General features: G+C 37.7%; 1 protein-coding gene across 5 annotated transcripts in view; it reads left to right on the top strand.

Annotated features, from left to right (window-relative positions):
- ZNF215 (zinc finger protein 215) overlaps positions 1–25351 on the top strand; it is a 65160-nt gene that overhangs the window by 6722 nt on the left and 33087 nt on the right. For 2 of the 5 annotated variants that reach the window (XM_055355315.2, XM_055355313.2), the window contains exons 3-6: positions 8516–8598; positions 10017–10149; positions 10480–10575; positions 22617–22709. In XM_055355315.2, the coding sequence (XP_055211290.2) occupies positions 8516–8598; positions 10017–10149; positions 10480–10575; positions 22617–22709 (405 nt within the window). Of the gene's footprint in view, positions 1–8515; positions 8599–10016; positions 10150–10479; positions 10576–22616; positions 24974–25351 lie in introns of those variants that run through there. The other 3 variants (XM_019037711.4, XM_055355312.2, XM_055355314.2) reach the window with 3 other exon arrangements.

Genomic DNA, 25351 nt, shown 5'->3' on the forward strand with positions numbered 1-25351 from the left:
GCAGACTGTATTGTCTGCAAAGTCTAAAATATTTGTTATCTGCCCCTTTACAGAAAAAGTTTACCGACATCTCCTGTAAAGGAGAGAGATCTGAGCGTTCTGAAAATAGGAAAACCAGTTAGACTATTGTGATAGATTAGGTGTTAGAGAATGAGCTTTGGGAAAGCAGGAGTTTGAACCTAGAGGAATTATAAACATATAAATAGGATACCTTTTGACATAAATTCACATGTACTGGCCTGCATGAGTGGAATTTGGAAGTGGGGGAGAAGGTGTAATACTTTAATTATGTGGCAAGTTTTATTTGAGGTCCCTGTGGGACTTTCACAATGAATAAACCAATATATAGTTAACAAGCTTCAGTGTTCAGAAAGAGATTTGGAAGCTTATATGTATGAACAGAGAAGTAGGAGAAATACAAATCCTTAGGGAGCATCAATATTTAAGAGCTGGTCTAGGCCAGGTGTGGTGGCTCACGCCTGTAATCCCAGCACTTTGGGAGGCCGAAGTGGGCAGATCACGAGGTCAGGAGATCGAGACCATCCTGGCTAACATGGTGAAACCCCGTCTCTACTAAAAATACAAAAAAAAAATTAGCCGGGCATGGTGGTGGGCGGGCGCCTGTAGTCCCAGCTACTAGGGAGGCTGAGGCAGGAGAATGGCGTGAACCCGGGAGGCAGAGCTTGCGGTGAGCCGAGATGGCGCCACTGCACTCCAGCCTGGGCGACAGTGCTAGACCCCATCTCAAAAAAAAAAAAAAAAAAAAAGCTGGTCTAGATATAACTATCAGTTACAGGAAATACAGAGGATAGTGGAACATGTTAAACTATACCGTGATAATACCATGTATAAAATCCAAACTGGGAAACTATAAGACAGTCCAGTTTTTAAGGGAATAGGGAGAGTATGGCAAAGTGATAGAGATTAGTTATACATCTTTTAAGTTTTTAAAATCATGTGAATGTGTGGACCTTATAAGACATGAGGCCATGAACTGGATATTTGATGAGGAATTATCGATTGGGGACAGTGATTGTATTGGTATTGTGGTTATATTTAGTCTTTGTCTAGAAATTTTCTTAATGAGCAAAAGAAGAGAAGCCTGATAAGCAGCCTAGAAAGTAATAATGTAGGAAATCAGAGAGCCAGAAAAGATTGGTATCTGAGTTAAGAAAGGAGAAATTTTCAAGAAGTTAATGTTCAACAATGGTATAACAAAAAGGTCCTATTAAGATGAATTTTAAAAATAATTCATTGAAATTGTTGATTAGGAGGAATTTTGAGGTTTAGTTTGAGCAGTTTTAGCGGATTTGAGGGGTGCTTATTTGTAGTGAGTTGTATTAGTTTTCTATTGCTACTATAATAAATTACCACAAACTTGGCGGCTTAAAACAACATGAATGTATTATTCTACAAGCCTGTACATCAGAGATCCAACACGGGTCTCCCTCAGCTAAAATCAAGGTAATGGTGGTACTGTTTTCTTTCTGGGGCTTATGTTCCCCTTCGCCTATCTTCAAAGCTAGCAACAATGGGCCAAGTCCTTTTCACACTGCCACATCTCTAATACTTTATTCTGTTGTCATAGCTCTTGCTCACTCATGGTGCTTCTCACTGTCTCACCACACTGGAAAAGGTTCCTCACTTTTCAGGATTCATGTAATTAGGTTGTGATCACCTGAATAATTCAGGATGATCTCCCTCATCTTAAGGTCCTTGACTTTAATCACATCTGCAGAGTCTCTCTTGCTGTGTATCCAAGGACTAAGACATGGATATCTTTGTGGGCTGATATTCTGCCCATCATGTGGGTTAAAAAAAATAGGTATGAGGTGGGAATGTGATCATTATAGCCTATTCTTGAGAAATCTAGCAGAAAAGGCAAATGAGAGGTGCAGGGTAATACAGAACTGAAGAAAGGCTTTTGGTTGTTTCTTTGGTTTGTCTGGTGGCTCTCTGAAAAACCTGCTCATAGGGCTTGCCTTTATTTTACCTAGTTCAAAAGTCACTCAGAACTGAGGTGGCTACCTGGGGGTATTTTTCAAAAACATTTCATGGAAAATGTATTAGCTACTGCTGTCTGAGATAATAAATAACAGTTGGGATGCTGGAGAATGATATGCTTTGAGGGAATAAGGGATTTTGAAAGCTCGCACATATATCTGAAAATCTGGAAGACTGAAGACATGTTCAGAAAGACCTGAGAAAGCCGTAACTCTTATCTCTAGCTGACCTTCAAGTGCTACACAAGAAAGAAGTGAAGAATAACATAGAGTTAAAAGTGTCTGAGTGAGTGTGCCCTAATACACACAATGCATCTGCAGAGACCAGGTGATGGTTTTTGTTTTTGATATTGTTTTTATGTTTCAAGGCATTTAAGGAAATCTCTGTGGTATCACAAGCTGACCAGTAAGCTGAGGGAACAGATTCATGCAGGTAAATATAACATAGCATATAGAGTTTACAAAATTAGTTCAAAAGTTACTAAATGAGCAATAACTACAACAGAGCCTCAAAATATATGAAGCAAATACAGAAGTGAAAGAGAAATAGATCAAGAATAATAATTGGAGATTCCACCCCACTTTTATTAACAGAAATACTAGAAAAAAAGATTAAAAAGGAAATAGAAGACTTGAGAAACACTATAAACTGACTTGAACTAACAAATATACAGAACGTTCTACCCAAAAAACAATAGAAGATATATTTTCAAGTATACATGGAATAGTCTCCAGGATAGACCAAATGTTAGACTAAAAAATATGTTTCAGTACATTTAAGTAGATTGACATCTCATGAAGTATCTTTTCCAACTATAGCAGAATTAGAAATCAGTAACAGAAGGAAATCTGGATAATTCACAGATAAGTGGAAATTAACAGTTACATAATCAATGGGTCAAAAAGGAAAGCACAAAGGAAATGAAAAAATATTTTGAGAAATGGAAACAAAAATACAACATACCAAAACTTATGACATACAGTGAAGGCATGGCTCAAATTATAGCTATAAATGCCTACATTAAAAAGATCTCAACCCTCCACCTGAAGGAACTAGAAAAAGAAAACCTAAAAGCCAGATGAAGAAAGAAAATAAATATTAGAACAAAGATAAATGATGTGGAGCACACAAAAATAATAGAACCAACAAAACTGAAAGTTGGTACTTTGAAAAGATCAGCAAAATTGACAAAGGTTTAGCTACACTGATCAAGAAAAAAAGGACTCAAATTACTAAAATCAGGAAAAGTGGGGACAATACTACTGACTTTGCATAAAATGAAAGGGCTCATAAGAGAATACTAGGAGCAATTAAATGCCAACAAATTAGATGCACTTAGATGAAATTCACAAATTCCAAAAACACAAATGACCAAAACTGACTGAAGAAGAAATAGAAAATCTGAACTCAACTCACCAATAACAAAAGACTGGTTTAGTTATTTTTAAACTTTCAACAAAGAAAACTCAAAGATGATATGGCTTCACTGGTAAATTCTACTACACTTTTGAAAAATTAACACCAGTATTCTCAAACTCTTCCAAAAAATAGGAGGAACACTTCTTAAGTTATCCTGTGAGGCAAGTGTTAATCTGATGCCAAAGCCAGACAAAGACATCACAACAAAAGAAAAATGGCAAACCAAATCCAACAGCGTTTTAAGAGGACTATACAAAATGACTTAGTGGGATTGATCCCAGAAATGCAAGTATGGTTCAACAAATGAAAATATATCAGTGCTGTACGTCATATTAATACAGTGAAAAGGGAAAAATTACACGATTATCTCAATTGATGCAGAAAAAGCATCTGACAAAATCCAATGCCCTTTTATGACCAAAAAAAAAAAAAAGGACTAGAAGTGAACTCACTCAGTCTGACAAAGGACATTTATGAAAAACCCACAGTTAACATTGTACTTGATAAACTTGATGAAAAAGTGAAAGCTTTGTTCTTAGAATCAGGAATAAGACAAGAATGTCCACTCTTGCCACTTCTATTCAATGTCATACTAAACGTTCTAGCTAGTGCAATTAGGCAAGAAAAAAAAGAAAAGATATCATGATTGGAAAGGAAGAAGTGAAACTATCTCTACTGGCAGATGTTATACTCTTATATATCCAAAATCCTAAAGAACCCAGTAAAAAACTATTAGACCTAATAAACTCTAAAGTTGCAGGATGCAAAATCAACAAAAATAGGTTATGTGCCTATAGCAATGAACAACCCTTAAAAGAAACCAAGAAAATAATTTCATTTATAATATGTGAAAAAGAGGTGTAGGACTTGTCTGCTGAAAACTACAACCATTGTTGAAATTAAAGACCTAAGTAAATCCTGCGTTCGTGTATTGGAAAACCTAATATCATAAAGATAACACTCCCCCAAAGCAATCTACAGATTCAAATGCAAACCCTATCAAAATCTCAGCTGCTTTTGTTTTTTTTTTGTCAGAAATGGACAAGCTGAACCTAAAATTCATAAGGAATTGGAAAGGACCCAAGATAGTCAGACTGCCTTCATAAAGAAGATAGTTTTAGAATGTATACTTCTCAATTTCAAAACTCACTAAAAAGCTGCAATAATCAAAGCTATGTCGTACTGGAATAGAATTAAGAGTCCAGAAATAAACTCATACATCTATGTCCAATTAATTTTTGACAAGGGTGTCAAGGCATTAAACGAGAAAATAGTAGTTTTTCAACAAATGTTGCTGGGACCACTTGATTTCCATATGCAAAAGATTGGAGTAGGGGCCTTACCTCATATCATGTACAAAAATTAACTCAAAATGGGTCAATTGTCTAAATATAAGAGCCAAAATCATAAAATTCTGAGAAGAAAATATAGAAATAACTCTTCATCACCTTAAATTTGGTAATCAATGCTTAGCTATGACACCAAAGATACAAGCAACAAAAGAAAAAATAGATAAATTAGACCATCAAAATTAACACTTTTGTGCATCAAAAGACACCATCAAGGCAGCGAAAAACCTACAGAATGAGAAAAAACATTTTGAAAATCATATATCTGATAAGGGTCCAATATCAGGAAAATATAAAGAACTCTTGCAATTCAATAACAAGATAAGGAACAGTTTTTTAAATGGACAAAGGACTTGAATAGATATTTCTCCAAAGAAGATATACAAATTGCCAAAAAGTATAGGAATAAATGTTCAGGATCATTAGTCATTAGAGAATTGCAACTCAAAACCATAATAACACCCGCTAGGATGGCTATAATAATTACAAAAGGAAAAAGAATAGGGTTAGCTAGGATGTGGAGAAATTGTTTGGAATTGTATATCGTTGTTGGGAATATAAACTAGTTCAGCCACTGTGAAAAACACTTTGGTGGTTCCTCAAAAAATTAAACATAGAATTACCATATACCCCAGAAAATTGAAGACACATATTCACGTTAAAAAGGGGAAACAACCCAGATGTCCATCAACTAATGAATGGATAAACTTTGCTATATACATACAGTGGAGTATTATTCTGCCATAAAAAAGAATGAAGTACTGATACATGTTAAAAAAAAAATGGATGGACCTCCAAAACATGCTAAGTGAGAGAAGTCAGACACAAAAGGTCACATACTATATGATTCAATTTATGTGGAATGTCCAGAATAGGCAAATTCATAGAGACAGTATGAGGAAAGGGAGTGTATGGGAGTGACTCCTAAATTAATATGGGGCTCTTTCTTGGTAATGAAAATGTTCTGGAATTAGATAGTGGTGATCATTGTACAACATTATGAATGTATTAAAAACCACTGGATTGTATTCTTTAAAATAGCTAATATGGTGAATTTTATATTATGTGAATTTTACCTTTTTTTAAACTTAAATTCTAAGCTTAATAGAGAATGAAGTGACTTCACTAGAGCCACAATAGAATGGGAGAAAATTAAAGAATCAATGTAGTGTAATGGGACTCTGATAAAAGTTGGAGAATATACAAAAAGCAAGGAAGTAAAAATTGAAAGGACAGGAAGATGCATTTAGCTATTGATTTATCCAATTTTATACTCATGGCAGGATAGTTCTAAGTAATAAAGACCAGAGTATGAGCAAGGAAGTAGATTGTTTGCTGATGGTCATTAGAGATAAGAAAGTCAAAGGTCTATCAGTCTGGGTTGCTGGAAGGGGTGTCTGTGTCAATGTTGAAGTAACCTATTAAAAGACTGTCAGGATTTGGGGTGAAAAGCAACAATGTGAAGCAAGTAACCGAAGTTTTTATTGGCCTAGTACAATTACTTTAGTGTTGGTCATTCACAGTACATTAGGCTCTCTGAGGGCAGGTATTTGTGTATCTCGCACATAGGAGATAGTAAATATGTGTTGAAAAAATGAATGTGCAATAGCTTAATATATTACAACATCAAGAACAGTATAGCTAAATGGCATAAACCAGTAAGAAATACTTTTGCATGAGAGAAAATACTAGGAAGTGGAAGGGAGGTACAAGTAGATCAGAACAATTTCCAATATCGTAGTGCTTAGAGGATAGAAAAAGGTGCCTTTGATGATGCCAAGATCCATTTAGCAAGGGAGAAGGAAGAGTCTGTAAAGAACTTGAGAATGTATATAGATTTTTCTTTGAATGGAATGAGGGTTTCAGAAAACATGACGGTAAAATTTCAAGAAGGGGAGGTCAGCAGGGAAGAAGTAAGGGAAGAAAAGGATATTCAGAGAGAGCAATAAATAAGAGGATAGCTGACTGGAAAGATTCGCACCTTTCCAAGATACCTCAAGTATTTCCAAGAATGTCAAGAACAAGGAATAACATTGTATTGACTGTCCTAAAGATTATGGAATTGAGCAGATTGACATTCCACAAAGTGTACAGACCTGAATAAAGTTAACAGATCTCAGGACCAGGCTCACACTTGTAATCCCAACTCTTTGGGAGGCTGAGGCAGGAGGATCACTTGAGGCCAAGAATTCAACACCAGCCTGGGCAGCATTGAAAGACCCTGTCTCTAAAGAAAAAAAAAGAAAAAAAAAACATTATCCAAGCATGGTGGCACATGTCTGTAGTCCTTGCTATTCAAGAGGCTGAGGCAGGAGGATTGGTTGAGGCCAGGAGTTTGAGATTGTAGTGAGGTGTGATAGTGCCATACTGCACTCCAGCCTGGACTGAGCAAGACCCTCTTTAAAAAAAAAAAAAAAGTTAACAGACCATAATATTTGCAGCATTCACATGGTATGTTGCTGAGAAATTTGGATTTTTGTTTGCTTTTATTCAGACAGGGTCTCATTCTGTCACCAGGGCTGGAGTGTGGTGGTGCGAACACCACTCACTGCAGCCTCTACCTCCTAGGCTCAGGAAATCCTCCTGCGTCAGCCTCCCAAGTAGATGAGACCACAGGCACACACCACCACACCTGGCTAATTTATTATGATTATTATTTGCAGAGAAGGAATCTCTCTATGTTGCTTAGGCTGGTCTTGGATGCTAGCTAGGCTCAAGCATTCCTCCCACCATGGCCTCCCAAAGTGTTGGGATTGCAGGTGTGAGCCACCAGGCCTGCCCTGATGTGTTTTAAGAAGTCCCTATGCAGTTGTTTAAATTGTTGAACCCAATTATACATTTATAATGGAGAATTAATGCTGATTATGATGTAACTGCATGGTTTTAAGATTTTTGGGGGGTTTCAAAGCTCATTAAAAGTTTTAAAAATGGGGGTGGAGATGATCCAGATTTGCCAACTCTTTTTAAGTAAAAACATTTTTTAAATCAATAATTAACATATTAGAAGACATTTTAACATCAAAAGAAAGTCCCTTATATTGAATAAATGTAATGTTTTAACGAACTTACTACATTGTTTCTACTCTTTATTTCACCCTGAATCAGTGAAAACTTCACAGACCAGTGTGACACTTGAGGATCGCTGATGTAACTCATGAATCTTCCAGAGTGGCCCTTGGATAAATTTCTCACTGAATGGCTGGATAAAAGAATTGGTTGTCCCTCAGAATTTTATGTTTTGAAAGAAGCAATAGTTCAAGGTGGACAGATTGCTTAGGTCTATGTATAGTAAGCACAGAGCAACTTACAGGAAAACAATCCTTGAATAGAATTCTCTCTGGAGTGTTTGAAGAAGGGATTGGTTGGATAAAATATTATAAGCTCCAAGTAGAATTACAGCCTGTGATGGCTACGCTGTAGTTAGGCTTTAGTTATGACAGAATTAGTTATTTTTTGGAATCTGCTATAAACATAGATGAGGTCTGAAAATATTATTTTGTCCCTCTTTCTGATTCAGTAGATCTCAACCCATGGTAGCATATCAGAATCACATTTAAAATATTTTAAAAATACAAGATCTAGGCCTGACCTTTGAAGATTGTGATTGCTGGTAGGGCCTGACATTATTTTTTTCAAAGTTCTATGGATAATTCCTGTGAATATCATATTAAAACAACTATTATTATTAGAAGTTGCTCCAGGGCAAAACTTGTCTCCCTAATATTTTCCTTCATCTTCCTCAGATATGCCCTGCAAGGACTCTGCCCCGCAGATGGGGAGCATCAAGGAGAAAATGAAAGCTGGCTCACGAACAGGCAAACCACAGGTGAATTAGGATTCTAGTCTTTACTGAACATATATGCTCATTTTTAGTATTACCTGCTTTCAATTTTTTGATCTTTGAACTTTTGCCAAGTGTGGTTCCATCCAAGAACATAAGACTTTTATTTTCCCACAGGACACTGGACCTATTTTAGTTGGTGATACGCTGTTAGCCATATAGTCTCTCTGTGTATCTGTTCCCTCAAGAATATAGTTTCTATTTTATCTGTAGACACTATAGATGTAGAGCCTACTCAGAAAATGTTGAGAATTAAGCCTCAAGAGTAGAATCCAGAGCAATGTCACTTACTAGGCAAGAGTAGAAGAAACCTCAAAGCATACTAAAAAGACAGGACCAAAAGATGTAGGGGAAAACCAGGAAAATGATGTCACTGAGGCCAAGGGGTAAGAATATTTAAGGGAGAAATGCTTTAAAGGGTCAAAATAATACAGCCCAAGTAGTGTCTGTTCACTTAAGGAGATACTAAAATGCACTGGAATCTAAGCCAGACTGTGGTGTGTTGAGGAAAGAGGAAGTGAGGAAGCAGACAAAATTAATGCAGACAACTTATTCATTAAGACTGGCTTGAAGGAGAGGAAAGGAAGATGTTTATATATTTCACTGTGATTGAAGGTGCCAATAAAGACAAGGTTGAGGATGCTGGAGAGAGAAGTGGAATAATTGATGGTGTGATACAGGAGGGAATCTATTAGCCAATATTTATGTAGTGCATAATATGCCAGATACTGTTCTGAGGGCTGAAAATATGATTGATAAACGAAATCCCAGCCTTGTGAAGATCACATTCTAGTAGACGTATACAGGCAAATACAAGCAAATAAGGTAATTGTAGATAGTAATAATTATTACACAGAAAATAATGCAGTAGTAACTGATTAGTAGGGAGGCTACTTTGGGCAGTCAGGCAATCTTGCCCATTTGATGAGTGACATTAAACTGTGAGTCGCAAATGATAAGAGTTATCAGGCAGCATTTCTTAATTAAAGAAAATGCCCCACCTCTGCTTCCAGCAGAGCCTACATTTTCATTACAAATTTCTCTTAGAACTACCACAAACTCTTCTTGTTTTGAACTCCTTTTAGGTAAATTATTTGTAAGGCATAGTAATTTTTTGTTCCACAGTTATTTCAGTTGTCTTTTTTCCCCCTCAACCATATAATGTAAGCTACTTTAGAATAAGGACTGCACTTCACTTTTCTTTTGTATCCCTAACAGAGTATATATAGTACCAATTTGTTTGGCCCTTACTAAAATTTGATTTTCATCACTTAGAACCTCAAACATTGTCCTATCAATTTCTGGTGTATTCTGGCTCCTACCCTATTCCTTCAAATCCATTCCTTCTCTGGTAGTGTTTTGGGGAGTGACACCTTTGATTAAAAAGGAACTTAATGTTTTAGGAACCAGTGACATTCAAAGATGTGGTTGTGGAATTCAGCAAGGAAGAGTGGGGGCAACTGGACTCTGCTGTAAAGAACCTGTACAGGAATGTGATGCTGGAAAACTTTAGGAACCTGAATTCATTGCGTAAAGGTGGTTTCTATATGTTTACCTAATCTGTCCATTTAGTAATCTCTTCCTACCGTTAAAAGCTATAGGACTGCTGAAGTGGCTAAGTTCACTTTTGGGTCTGGGTTGAGGTTTGCTAATATCCTTTGGACACAGTAGCAGATTTTCTGACTCATCTGGGTGAAAGTCCTTTCTGATATTGAGCCAGAGATACACAAGTCTACGGTGCTCTTCTGGCCTTACCCTTCAGCAGCTTGGATTACTGTGTCGGGATAGAATTATCTTCTCTATAAAAATGTCTGAAGTGTCATATATGTTTGTTGTTGTTGTTCTTTTTATTTTCTCCACGAACAGCACATCTACTTTCCAAACCATTTGAGAGCCTTAAGTTGGAGAGTAAGAAAAAAAGATGGATAATGGAGAAAGAAATACCAAGGAACACTATTTTTGGTAAGAACCAGGTAGATATGAGGCCATAGTAAGAAGCTTCTGTTTCCTAAACATACAGACAATGTGCAACCCAATCTTTGAATTGTTAGTTGGGAAGGAGATAGCAAAACCTAAACTTTGTGGGGGAAAAGACATTATTGGCTTTTGTTCACAGGTTCTTTTTCTTATGTGGTAAAACAGTCACATAAGGTTAGGGATAGGACCACAGACACTTAAAGCTGTGTGACCTGAGAGAGCCTTTCTGCCAGTTTCCTCATCTGTAACATAGAGTTAATAATAGTATCTACCTCCAGGTTACTGTGAGGACTAAATGAGTTGGTGTGCCTAGTACACTTAGAATAGTGCATGGTGTGACTGGGCGTGGTGGCTCACGCCTGTAATCCCAGCACTTTGGAAGGCGGAGGCGGGCGGATCACGAGGTCAGGAGATTGAGACCATCCTGGCTAACACGGTTAAACACTGTCTCTACTAAAAAATACAAAAAATTAGCCGGGTGTGGTGGCGGGCGCCTGTAGTCCCAGTTACTAGGGAGGCTGAGGCAGGAGAATGGCGTGAACCCGGGAGGCAGAGCTTGCAGTGAGCCAAGATCGCGCCACTGCACTCCAGCCTGGGCAACAGAGAACAGTGCATGGTACATGGTAAGTGCTACATCAATGAAAATTACCCCACCTAACTTTGAATGTTATTCTTTATTTTAAAGAAAAGAAGTCAACTTTATACTAGAGTGATTTCCAGTAATCTTCCATTTTTCCTTTTTTTTTTTTTTTTTTAAACTGTATCACTTATTTTATTTTCTGGGAACGGAGTTCTCACTGTGTTGCCCAGGCTGGCCTCAAACTCCTGAGCTCAAGTGATCCTCCTGCCTCAGCTTCTACCTGGAGAACTTCTTAACTTTTGCCTTAACTCCCTATCTTCTTCATTTTTGTTTATTCCTCATTCTTGTTAATACTTTGTAAGAGAAAATAAAATTGTGATATTAATATAAGTTCTAGTGAGTGTAGAAAAATAAGGAATATAACTTGCTCATTACTTCAGTATCCAGAGCTATGCAGTATTAACATTTTTTAAGCCATTTTCTTTCTTTGTAATGTTTTATCTCTGTGGTTTCTGAATATTTCTTTTCTGAAATTGTGGAACAATTTTCAAAATTTTTCCAGAATTCATCAGGAATACGTCATTTTATATCCTCTTTTCACCTAACATACCATCGTGATTACCTATTTCACTAATTTTGAAAATGTGGTTTCTAATTCCCATAAAATATTCAATTATATCATAATATATTTAACCATTCCCCCTGCCCCTCCACTGCTGGACATTTAGATTGTTGCCAATTTTTCAGGCATGTCTGATAACTTCCATAGGATACCCTATTAGAAGAGGAACTTGACATTAAAGAGTATAAATATTTTTAGTTGTCTTACATTATGCTAAATTGTCTACAGAAAGGTTATACCAATTCATACTCTAATAATAGAGTATTATTATCTCTTTATCATCATCCTAGCAAACACTGGGTATTACTTACCTGAATTCTTTATTAATTTCATAGGCAAATTACTCTTTTCTTCCTTTCTAACGTAAATACCCTCGGTCCCCGCTCCCATTGTGCTTTGGACCTCATTTGCCCCTACCTTTTCTCACTTATATTTTCACCATTTCTGTCTCATTTTTCCATCAGCTTTTTAACCTTTTCTGGTCATTACTGATTTTTAAAAGTTTTCATTCAACCCTACATCCTCCTCTAGCTGTTACTCTTTTTCTCACCTCTTCTTTGTAGCCAAACTTCTCAAAGTACTTTATGCTTGTTTTTCTCATTTCCTCACCTCCTATTCCATACCCTATTTCAATTTAGTTCTTACCCCAGACATTCACCTGAAACAGTTGTTGCTGAAGTTTTTAATGACTTCATGTAGCTAACTCCAATAGATATTTTTGAGACATTCCTTATCTCACTTGAATTCTCAGCAGCAAGTCACACTGTTAACTATGCCTCTTTCTTAAAACATTTTTAGGTTCTCGTAATACTTCTGATTTTCCTCTTTGGTTGGCTATTCTATCTCTGTCTTTTGCAGACTTAGCTTTCTCTAGCTATCTGATAAATTTCAGAGTTTGTCAACATTTAATCTTGTTTTGTCTTCTCTTCTTGCTCTTTTCTTCCCTGGTTTATTACATCCACAACTAAAACTTAAATTATTTCACATATATAGGATTTACAGATGTATATCCTTGGATCAGACTTTTTCTCTGGAGATTTATATATGCTATGACATTTCTCTGGGATATCTTAAAGATGCCTTAAATTCCATGAAACTAAAGTCTGATTTTTTTTCCCTTTCTACTCTTCTATTATTCCCTGAGTAAATGACACTGCCCTCTACCTAGTTACACAAGATACAGTTTAACTATTCTTGACACAACTTCTTCTCCTTCACTTTTCTAATATTTGTTCCTATTTTACTTCCCCATTATCTCTTGAATGTCTCCACTTTTGTCCAACTGCAGTGCTGCTTTGCTAGTCTAGGTACCATCATCTCTCACCTGAACCACCACCTTGGCATACTTCTTAGCTCTATTATTATTGACGCAACTCCAATCTTGGAACCATACTGCAACCAAGGAGATCAGATTTTGTGATCTGCATTTTTTAAATACTATATTGATTTTAGTATTGTTTATTTCACAACATTCTATTCTCTGCCTACTTCTCCAATCTCATCTTGCACCACATCCTCCCCTCACTCTTTGTACTCAAGCCACACCTATCTACTTTCAGAAAATCAACATCAAATATATATTAAGCATCTATATACTGTGTCCTAAGCACTCTCACAGGTGTTGGTGTGCAGCAGAGAAAAGATGATTCTAAGGGAACGCATTCTGGTTGTCCCTGGAATGTGGCTTGCTGTCTCCCATCCCAGCTTTTGACATAGGACACTCTTCCCTCCGTTCTTTACCTAATTGACCCTTATTCCTCAGATCTCAAATAAGTGCACATTTCCTTAAGGAAGTCTTTCCTAACTTGGTTTTTTTCAGTTGTACACTTGTGCAGCACCTTACTCTTCCTTTTAGCAGTTATCACAATTATATTTTACATGTATCTCTGTGAATATTTGTCTCCCACATTAGGCTGTATGTTCTTTGAGGGTAGGCATAATGTTTCTTTTTACCCTACCTGTACATCTCCAGACCGTGGTGCATATAGGAATCAGAGAAAAAAAGACGGATGGATAGATATTAGATAAGAAAGGTAAAAATTATTTTTTGGGTTGTCATTTAGTAAAGGGCTGTTTATGTGGTTTATTGATTAAAACTGTAGGGATTTTTAATGTATTAACATCTTATGTAAATTCTGTGGATCACAGTTGTGGCAAATGGGATATCTCAGAGTTTTGTTTTTTACTTTTATTCATGGTGTCTGCCACACTTTTTTAAATTTATGTAACTCTGTATTTCCCCGTTGTTTTATATCTGTTCATTTTATACATGTTTTTCCATCTTAAAACTAGGAAACATTTTCTGATTATATTCTACTTTTATCTATCTCCTCATCTAAACATAATAAATCTGGAATTTACTTCAATAAATGTAACTTATTTTCTCAAATAGTTAATGGATTGTGGTGGATTAAAGAGGACCACAAAATCTATGTCATAGTCTCCATCATGATGTAGACTTTGCCAAGGCAGGAGGACTTCTTGAAGCCAGGAATTCAAGATCAGACTGGGCACCATGGCAAGACTCCATCTCTACAAAAAATAAGCTGGGCATGGTGGTGCATACCTGTAATCATAGCTGCTTGGAGGATTGCTTGAGTTCAGGAGTTAGAGGCCGCAGTGAGCTATGATTGTATCACTGCATCCCATCCTGGGCAACAGCAAGACCCTGTCTCTAAAATAAATAAATAACTAACAAAATAAAAAACAGCGAGGAAGTTATATGAAAAATGAGTTGTGCAAACATGAGTAACAAAGATTTAATTAGGGAAATACAATTGGAAATTCTGCTATTACATAAATACTACTAGAACACTGTTTTTGGTTATCTGTTGCTTTTAACAGATTACCCAAAACATAGTGACTTAAAAGAGCAATTATTTTATTCTCAAATTTTGTGAGTTGACTGAGGAGTTCTTATGTTCCATATGATGTTAGCTGGGAATGCAGCATTCCAGGGCTCAAATGGGTTGGAATGTCCAAGATGGCACATCACATGGGTGGAAGTTAATGCTGGCTGTTTCTCGGAACTTAACTGTTCTTATGGGCCAGAGCACCTACATGTGGCCTCTCTTTGAGGCTTGGGCTTCTTACAGCAAGGTGGCTGGGTTCTAACAGGCAACATCCTGAGAGAAATCAGAAGATGTCACCTTAAAGTCTAGGTCTAGAAGTGGTATAGTATCACTTCTGCCACATTCTGTTGGCTTAGCAATCATTGGATCTGCCCAGATTCAAGGAGAAGCAGAATAAACTCTACTTCAGGATGGGGAGTGTGGCAAAGGATGTGCAGCCATTTTGATCTACCATAATCTGTCCTCTGGCTACAAAATATTTGTGTTCTTCCCCCTTGCAAAATATATTTACTCTCTCCTAATAAGACCCCCAGAGTCTCACCTACTATGGCATCAAGGTTGAAGTCTAGGATCTCATCTAAATTAGGTTCAGGTTTAGAAGACATTTCTCTCTCTGAAGACTTGTGAATTAAAGAAACAGCTATCTGCCCCCACGTACCCAGTGTACACTGGTGAGGCGGAGACAGGAAATTTTATAAAATAATAGAACCAAAGCACAGATTTGATATGGGAGATGAAGGACAATGGTTATTGTTTTTTATGGACTCCAGTATAAATATTAGAAAAGCAAAGTCTCAAAAATGAAGACACTGAAGTTTTTTCAACATGGAAGATGACTTCAGTCTCTCATTTGTTAAGCTAGAGGACTACGATAGTCAAGTGGAGATGTCCTAGAAAGTGATGAAAACAAGGAACAGTAATGTATGTGAGTGCGAAGCTGACGTGATTTGGTCACCAATAAATGTTGGAGAATAAAATTATTAGGCATACTTGAAGTTACAAAAAAAAAAGTCAGTGAAATTTAATTTTTTTATTTTTATTTTTATTTTATTTTATTATTATACTTTAAGTTTTAGGGTACATGTGCACAATGTGCAGGTTAGTTACACATGTATACATGTGCCATGCTGGTGTGCTGCACCGATTAACTCGTCATTTAGCATTAGGTATATCTCCTAATGCTATCCCTCCCCCCTCCCCCCACCCCACAACAGTCCCCAGAGTGTGATGTTCCCCTTCCTGTGTCCATGTGTTCTCATTGTTCAATTCCCACCTATGAGTGAGAACATGCGGTGTTTGGTTTTTTGTCCTTGCGATAGTTTACTGAGAATGACGATTTCCAATTTCTTCCATGTCCCTACAAAGGACATGAACTCATCATTTTTTATGGCTGCATAGTATTCCGTGGTATATATGTGCCACATTTTCTTAATCCAGTCTATCATTGTTGGACATTTGGGTTGGTTCCAAGTCTTTGCTACTGTGAATAGTGCCGCAATAAACATACATGTGCATGTGTCTTTATGGCAGCATGATTTATAATCCTTTGGGTATATACCCAGTAATGGGATGGCTGGGTCAAATGGTATTTCTAGTTCTAGATCCCTGAGGAATCGCCACACTGACTTCCACAATGGTTGAACTAGTTTACAGTCCCACCAACAGTGTAAAAGTGTTCCTATTTCTCCACATCCTCTCCAGCACCTGTTGTTTCCTGACTTTTTAATGATTGCCATTCTAACTGGTATGAGATGGTATCTCATTGTGGTTTTGATTTGCATTTCTCTGATGGCCAGTGATGGTGAGCATTTTTTCATGTGTTTTTTGGCTGTATAAATGTCTGTTCATGTCCTTCGCCCACTTGTTGATGGGGTTGTTTGTTTTTTTCTTGTAAATTTGTTTGAGTTCATTGTAGATTCTGGATATTAGCCCTTTGTCAGATGAGTAGGTTGCGAAAATTTTCTCCCATTTTGTAGGTTGCCTGTTCACTCTGATGGTAGTTTCTTTTGCTGTGCAGAAGCTCTTTAGTTTAATTAGATCCCATTTGTCAATTTTGGCTTTTGTTGCCATTGCTTCTGGTGTTTTAGACATGAAGTCCTTGCCCATGCCTATGTCCTGAATGGTAATGCCTAGGTTTTCTTCTAGGGTTTTTATGGTTTCAGGTCTAACGTTTAAGTCTTTAATCCATCTTGAATTAATTTTTGTATAAGGTGTAAGGAAGGGATCCAGTTTCAGCTTTCTACATATGGCTAGCCAGTTTTCCCAGCACCATTTATTAATAGGGAATCCTTCCCCCATTGCTTGTTTTTCTCAGGTTTGTCAAAGATCAGATAGTTGTAGATATTCGGCATTATTTCTGAGGGCTCTGTTCTGTTCCATTGATCTATATCTCTGTTTTGGTACCAGTACCATGCTGTTTTGGTTACTGTAGCCTCGCAGTATAGTTTGAAGTCAGGTAGCGTGATGCCTCCAGCTTTGTTCTTTTGGCTTAGGATTGACTTGGCATTGCGGGCTCTTTTTTGGTTCCATATGAACTTTAAAGTAGTTTTTTCCAATTCTGTGAAGAAAGTCATTGGTAGCTTGATGGGGATGGCATTGAATCTATAAATTACCTTGGGCAGTATGGCCATTTTCACAATATTGATTCTTCCTACCCATGAGCATGGAATGTTTTTCCATTTCTTTGTATCCTCTTTTATTTCACTGAGCAGTGGTTTGTAGTTCTCCTTGAAGAGGTCCTTCACATCCCTTGTAAATGGGATTCCTAGGTATTTTATTCTCTTTGAAGCAATTGTGAATGGGAGTTCACTCATGATTTAGCTCTCTGTTTGTCTGTTATTGGTGTATAAGAATGCTTGTGATTTTTGCATGTTGATTTTGTATCCTCACACTTCGCTGATGTTGCTTATCAGCTTAAGGAGATTTTGGGCTGAGATGATGGGGTTTTCTAGATATACAATCATGTCATCTGCAAACAGGGATGATTTGACTTCCTCTTTTCCTAATTGAATACCCTTTATTTCCTTCTCCTGCTTGATTGCCCTGGCCAGAACTTCCAACACTATCTTGAATAGGAATGGTGAGAGACGGCATCCCTGTCTTGTTCCAGTTTTCAAAGGGAATGCTTCCAGTTTTTGTCCATTCAGTATGATATTGGCTGTGGGTTTGTCATAGATAGCTCTTATTATTTTGAGATACATCCCATCAATACCTAATTTATTGAGAGTTTTTAGCATGAAGGGTTGTTGAATTTTGTCAAAGGCCTTTTCTGCATCTATTGAGATAATCATGTGGTTTTTGTCTTTGGTTCTGTTTATATGCTGGAGTACATTTATTGATTTGTGTATAATGAACCAGCCTTGCATCCCAGGGATGAAGCCCACTTGATCATGGTGGATAAGCTCTTTGATGTGCTGCTGGATTTGGTTTGCCAGTATTTTATTGAGGATTTTTGCATCAATGTTCATCAAGGATATTGGTCTAAAATTCTCTTTTTTGCTTCTGTCTCTGCCAGGCTTTGGTATCAGGATGATGCTGGCCTCATAAAATGAGTTAGGGAGGATTCCCTCTTTTTCTATTGATTGGAATAGTTTCAGAAGAAATGGTATCAGTTCCTCCTTGTACCTCTGGTAGAATTCGGCTGTGAATCCATCTGGTCCTGGACTCTTTTTGGTTGGTAAGCTATTGATTATTGCCATAATTTCAGAGCCTGTTATTGGTCTATTCAGAGATTCAACTTCTTCCTGGTTTAGTCTTGGGAGGGTCTATGTGTCGAGGAATTTATCCATTTCTTCTAGATTTTCTAGTTTATTTGTGTAGAGGTGTTTGTAGTATTCTCTGATGGTAGTTTGTATTTCTGTGGGATTGGTGGTGATATCTCCTTTATCATTTTTTATTGAGTCTATTTGAGTCTTCTCTCTTTTCTTCTTTATTAGTCTTGCTAGCGGTCTGTTTTGTTGATCCTTTCAAAAAACCAGCTCTTGGATTCATTAATTTTTTGAAGGGTTTTTTGTGTCTCTATTTCCTTCAGTTCTGCTCTGATTTTAGTTTTTTCTTGCCTTCTGCTAGCTTTTGAATGCGTTTGCTCTTGCTTTTCTAGTTCTTTTAATTGTGATGTTAGGGTGTCAATTTTGGATCTTTCCTGCTTTCTCTTGTGGGCATTTAGTGCTATAAATTTCCCTCTACACACTGCTTTGAATGTGTCCCAGAGATTTTGGTATGTTGTGTCTTTGTTCTCATTGGTTTCAAAGAACATCTTTATTTCTGCCTTCATTTCGTTATGTACCCAGTAGTCATTCAGGAGCAGCTTGTTCAGTTTCAATGTAGTTTAGTGGTTTTTAGTGAGTTTCTTAATCCTGAGTTCTAGTTTGATTGCACTGTGGTCTGAGAGACAGTTTGTTATAATTTCTGTTCTTTTACATTTGCTGAGGAGTGCTTTACTTCCAACGATGTGGTCAATTTTGGAATAGGTGTGGTGTGGTGCTGAAGAAAATGTACATTCTGTTGATTTGGGGTGGAGAGTTCTGTAGATGTCTATTAGGTCCGCTTGGTGCAGAGCTGAGTTCAATTCCTTGGTATGCTTGTTAACTTTCTGTCTTGTTGATCTGTCTAATGTTGACAGTGGGGTGTTAAAGTCTCCCATCATTATTGTGTGGGAGTCTAAGTCTCTTTGTAGGTCGCTCAGGACTTGCTTTACGAATCTGGGTGCTCCTGTATTGGGTGCATATATATTTAGGATAGTTAGCTGCTCTTGTTGAATTGATCCCTTTACCATTATGTAATGGCCTTCTTTGTCTCTTTTGATCTTCGTTGGTTTAAAGTCTGTTTTATCAGAGACTAGGATTGTAACCCCTGCCTTTTTTTGTTTTCCATTTGCTTGGTAGATCTTCCTCCATCCTTTTATTTTGAGCCCATGTGTATCTCTGCATGTGAGATGGGCTTCCTGAATACAGCACCCTGATGGGTCTTGACTCTTTATCCAATTTGCCAGTCTGTGTCTTTTAATTGGAGCATTTAGCCCATTTACATGTAAAGTTAATATTGTTATATGTGAGTTTGATCCTGTCATTATGATGTTAGCTGGTTATTTTCCTCATTAGTTGATGCAGTTTCTTCCTAGCCTCGATGGTCTTTACAATTTGGCATGATTTTGCAGTGGCTGGTACCGGTTGTTCCTTTCCATGTTTAGTGCTTCCTTCAGGAGCTCTTTTAGGGCAGGCCTGGTGGTGACAAAATCTCTCAGCATTTGCTTCTCTGTAAAGTATTTTATTTCTCCTTCACTTATGAAGCTTAGTTTGGCTGGATATGAAATTCTGGGTTGAAAATTCTTTAAGAATGTTGAATATTGGCCCCCACTCTCTTCTGGCTTGTAGAGTTTCTGCCGAGAGATCCACTGTTAGTCTGATGGGCTTCCATTTGTGGGTAACCTGACCTTTCTCTCTGGCTGCCCTTCACATTTTTTCCTTCATTTCAAGTTTGGTGAATCTGACAATTATATGTCTCGGAGTTGCTCTTCTCGAGGAGTATGTTTGTGGCATTCTCTGTATTTCCTGAATCTGAATGTTGGCCTGCCTTGCTAGATTGGGAAAGTTCTCCTGGAAAATATCTTGCAGAGTGTTTTCCAACTTGGTTCCATTCTCCCCATCACTTTCAGGTACACCAATCAGACGTAGATTTGGTCTTTTCACATAGTCCCATATTTCTTGGAGGCTTTGTTCGTTTCTTTTTATTCTTTTTTCTCTGAACTTCCTTTCTCGCTTCATTTCATTCATTTCATCTTCCATCACTGATACCCTTTCTTCCAGTTGATCGCATCGGCTCCTGAGGCTTCTGCATTCTTCACATAGTTCTTGAGCCTTGGTTTTCAGCTCCATCAGCTCCTCTAAGCACTTCTCTATATTGGTTATTCTAGTTATACATTTGTCTAAATTTTTTTCAAAGTTTTTGCCTTTGGTTTGAATTTCCTCCTTTAGCTTGAAGTAGTTTGATCATCTGAAGCCTTCTTCTCTCAACTCGTCAAAGTCATTCTCCGTCCAGCTTTGTTCCGTTGCTTGTGAGGAACTGCATTCCTTTGGAGGAGGAGAGGTGCTCTGCTCTTTAGAGTTTCCAGTTTTTCTGCTCTGTTTTTTCCCCATCTTTGTCATTTTATCTACTTTTGGTCTTTGATGATGGTGATGTACAGATGGGTTTTTGGTGTGGATGTCCTTTCTGTTTGTTAGTTTTCCTTCTAACAGACAGGACCCTCAGCTGCAGGTCTGTTGGAGTTTGCTAGAGGTCCACTCCAGACGCTGTTTGCCTGGGTACCAGCAGCGGTGGCTGCAGAACAGCGGATTTTTGTGAACCGCGAATGCTGCTGTCTGATCGTTTCTCTGGAAGTTTTGTCTCAGAGGAGTACCCTGCCGTGTGAGGTGTCAGTCTGCCCCTACTGAGGGGTGCCTCCCAGTTAGGCTGCTCGGGGGTCAGGGGTCAGGGACCCACTTGAGGAGGCAGTCTGCCCGTTCTCAGATCTCCAGCTGTGTGCTGGGAGAACCACTGCTCTCTTCAAAGCTGTCAGACAGGGACATTTAAGTCTGCAGAGGTTACTGCTGTCTTTTTGTTTGTCTGTGCCCTGCCCCCAGAGGTGGAGCCTACAGAGGCAGGCAGGCCTCCTTGAGCTGTGGTGGGCTCCACCCAGTTCGAGCTTCCTGGCTGCTTTGTTTACCTAAGGAAGCCTGGGCAATGGCGGGAGCCCCTCCCCCAGCCTCGCTGCTGCCTTGCAGTTTGATGTCAGACTGCTGTGCTAGCAATCAGGGAGACTCCATGGGCATAGGACCCTCCGAGCTATGTGCGGGATATAATCGCCTGGTGTGCTGTTTTTTAAGCCCATCAGGAAAGCGCAGTATTAGGGTGGTAGTGACCCCATTTTCCAGGTGCCGTCTGTCACCCCTTTCTTTGACTAGGAAAGGGAACTCCCTGACCGCTTGCGCTTCCTGAGTGAAGCAATGCCTCGCCCTGCTTTGGCTCGCGCAGGGTGCGCTGCATCCACTGTCCTGTGCCCACTGTCTGGCACTCCCTAGTGAGGTGAACCCGGTACCTCAGATGGAAATGCAGAAATCACCCATCTTCTGCGTCACTCATGCTGGGAGCTGTAGACCGGAGCTGTTCCTATTCGGCCATCTTGGCACCATATATGAAATTTAATTTTTAAAAAATTGCTAGAATATAGAGTATACTGAGTGTATAGAAGCTAAATGAGAGGAATTTTGAGAGAGGAAATGGAACATAATTAAATAAAACAGAAATGAGGACAGGTGAAAGGTAGAGATCCAATCTTAATTAGAACGGTAAAGTTTTGAGTTCTAGGAAGTACAGTAGAAAAGTACCAAAGCAGTAATGTTGGAATTGGGAGTTATTTTGAGCCCAGAAAAAGGACTTCCTGCTACCTTATATGAGAGTTCTTTTTGCCTTTGTTATATGTAGGGAGCAATTGTGGCTGTGTGGAAAATGGGGGCACTATGATCGCAAGTTTGCTTTTAGCTGGTTAAGGTATGGTGCCTGGGAATACAGACATCTTCTTAAAATTATTACTGGTATTTTATAGAAAGGAATATTTATTGGTAAACATCTTGGGATAAACAAGATGCTAGAAGAAGGAATATTAGGCAGAGCCTTCATACACTAGTTACGAACCAGTGATAACTTGAATTATGATATGATATGCCACCCCCATCCTTGTTCATGTAACGATATTTTACTTGAGCCCTATATCGTTTTTTTAGTATTCCAGAATAGCTCTCCTATTTTATTTACTAACCTCCTTTTAACATTTTTGTACCATTTATTTCTTTTATAAGTATTTTTTTCTAACCTTGCCTCACATTTCCATTCTGTATTTAAGACCCGTGATATATGCATATACCTTATACAGTTCAGCCTTCATTTCCTAATGAAGCAATTTCCCTTCTAGTTCATGGCATTTTTTATTTCTCTTTAGACATGAAGAGTATTTCTGGAGAAGAATCATCCCATGGAGTGATTATGACAAGGCTTACTGAAAGTGGACACCCTTCTTCAGATGCCTGGAAAGGTGAGAATTGGTTATATAGGAACCAGAAAAAATGGGACATAAATTTGCCACAAGAGGCTTTCATTCCTGAGACAATTTACACTGAGGAGGAAGATTTTGAATGTAGTGAAAATAAGAAAAGCTTTGATATTAATTCAATTAGCTCAATTTGTGCTACACAACAGGGAATTCCTTCAAAAAAGGGGTCTCCAAAATGTGATAAGTTTAAAACTCACTTCAAATTTAATTTAGACTCAGTAGGTAAGCAACATTCAGAATATGAATATAGGAATGACTTGAGTTTGAGTACAGATATTCGACAGCAAAAAATTCATACTACAATGAATTCCTATGAATGTTATCAATGTGGGAAAGCCTTCTGCCGAAGTTCATCCCTTATTCGACATCAGATCATTCACACAGGAGAGAAACCCTACAAATGTAGTGAATGTGGGAGATTCTTCAACCGACGTACAAACCTTACTAAGCATCAAAAACTTCATGCTGAAGCAAAGGCCTGCACAAGCAATAAATGTGGAAAGGCCTTCAGTAAAAGTGAAGACAGTAATAATCCAACACTCCATTTTGGAAACAATTTCTATGAATGTGTTAACTGTGGAAAATCCTTCAACCGGAGCTCCTCTCTTATTCGACACCAAATGATTCATACGGGAGAGAAACCATTCAAATGTAAGGAATGTAATAAAGCCTTCAACAGGAGTTCAAACCTTGTTAAACATCAAAAACTGCATACTCGAGATAAGTCCTGAAAAAAGAAAAAATGAAAGATTACCTTCAGTCAGAATGCAGAACTCATTCAACATCATGAATTTATGCTGGATAAAATCTCGTGAATATAATGTAAGAAAACATTTGTCAGATTTTTCTTTAAATGATATCACAGAATTATTGTTGGATAGGAATATTATTGGATAGAAATCTGTTTGAAGGAATTTTCCTGGTTTTCAGATGAAGCCATAAGGCTTTGGAGTTAAACCACAGTATCACCATACAAGTGTTTGTGTATCATTATTTTGATATCCATTACCCTCACCTCTCCCTAGTTCATAAATAAGTCTATAGCATACTAATATCCACCTGATTTATTGACAAAGTAGACATTAGGCAAAGCCAAACAATACTCTTGGAGTTGATATTTAATAAAACTGAGCCCTTTTAAGAAGGTCACAAGAAATCAGGAGCTCACGCGAATATAAGAGAATACTTCTAAGGACAGAAATCTCTGAATCAATGGCTAAACAACAGTAACAGCCATTTACTCCACTCCTGACAATACCCTTTGTTGTCTTGCTGTTGAATGGAGACTAGAGTTGGGAAAGGGTTATCAACTGCAATGGGAGAAGTATGTATTGCTGTTAATCTATATGTATTCTTAAAATCTGCATTTGTTTACAGCAGGTCCTTGAAAAACCTTTTTGTTTTGTTATAATGTTAAAATTGTTATGATGTTGATGAGAAAAATATTGATTCCCAGCCAGGGACACTGTGTGGAGTTCGCACACTCTCCCTATGTCTCCAGGTGCTCCAGTTTCAAACCCCAAAGATGTATACATTAGGGTAATTGACATATCTAAATTATCTCAGTCTGAGTTTGTGAGGAAGTGTGCCCTGCAGTGGAATGGCTCCTAATCAGGGTTTGTTCCCACCATTGCCCTGAGCTGCTAGGATGCGCTCTGTCCACCCATGGCCCTGTACTGGAATAACAGGATAAATAATTATCTTACCTGTTTTTATTAATCCATCTTAAATGTGTATATAGCTCAGATTTATTTTAATGTCTAATATTGGAAGCGTTTGGGGTCTTTAGAAGTTTGATGATGTTGTGACCAGCCATTTGCCTTAGGAACTTAACTCTTGTTTGTATCCATTAGTCTATGGTAAAATTGGTTTTGTTATACATCAGTTCACTTAAAGTTGCAGTTCCTAAGAACCTATTGATGATGTTCAGTGCAGACTTACTGTACCTTTGGGAATTTAGGCTGGAGAGACATCCATAGCCTTAGGTATATCATTTATACCAGACATTATGAAGTTATTAAAGTCTCCTATACTCTGTACACCAGAACTGTGTCTTCTGTAAACTACCTCAGGATCCCATCTGGTTCTTGAGCCAAGAAGTACGACTTAATCTGCCCCAAAAAATTCACATTGGAGACATTCCCAGTTAATGATCATGGTAGCTTTTTGTGAAAGTTCATACCTTATTCAAAGGCAGAAAAGGTATACTGGAGTGAACTCCTATGATTAAATAATGTCAAAATCTATGCTTGTTCATCCTTTATATTGCAACACAAGTTTTATTAGGACAAAGCCCTACATAAGTAATTGATATAGAAATTCGTATAAACAAGAGGTAACTTGCAGAGAAGCCTAACAAGAGAAAAGCACTCTGAATGTAAAAAATTCTTGAGGTATAGTTCATTCATCCTAGTACTTACATTAAATACAATGGATTCTGACTTTTTAATTTTAGGTATTCCAAGTCCAATATTTCAGTTTTTGAAAATAAGCTGTGATTTTCTTTTGGATGGTTGAAAGATAGAAGTACTGTTTTCATTCTTTATCTTTTCTTTGAACAACTAGCTATTTGAGCCTAAGTAAAATACTTATTTTTTTCTCCTAAATCTCCAAGCTTTCTTAAA

The sequence above is a fragment of the Gorilla gorilla genome, chromosome 9 (assembly GCF_029281585.2).
Source record: "Gorilla gorilla gorilla isolate KB3781 chromosome 9, NHGRI_mGorGor1-v2.1_pri, whole genome shotgun sequence".
NCBI classification, from domain to species: Eukaryota; Metazoa; Chordata; class Mammalia; order Primates; family Hominidae; genus Gorilla; species Gorilla gorilla.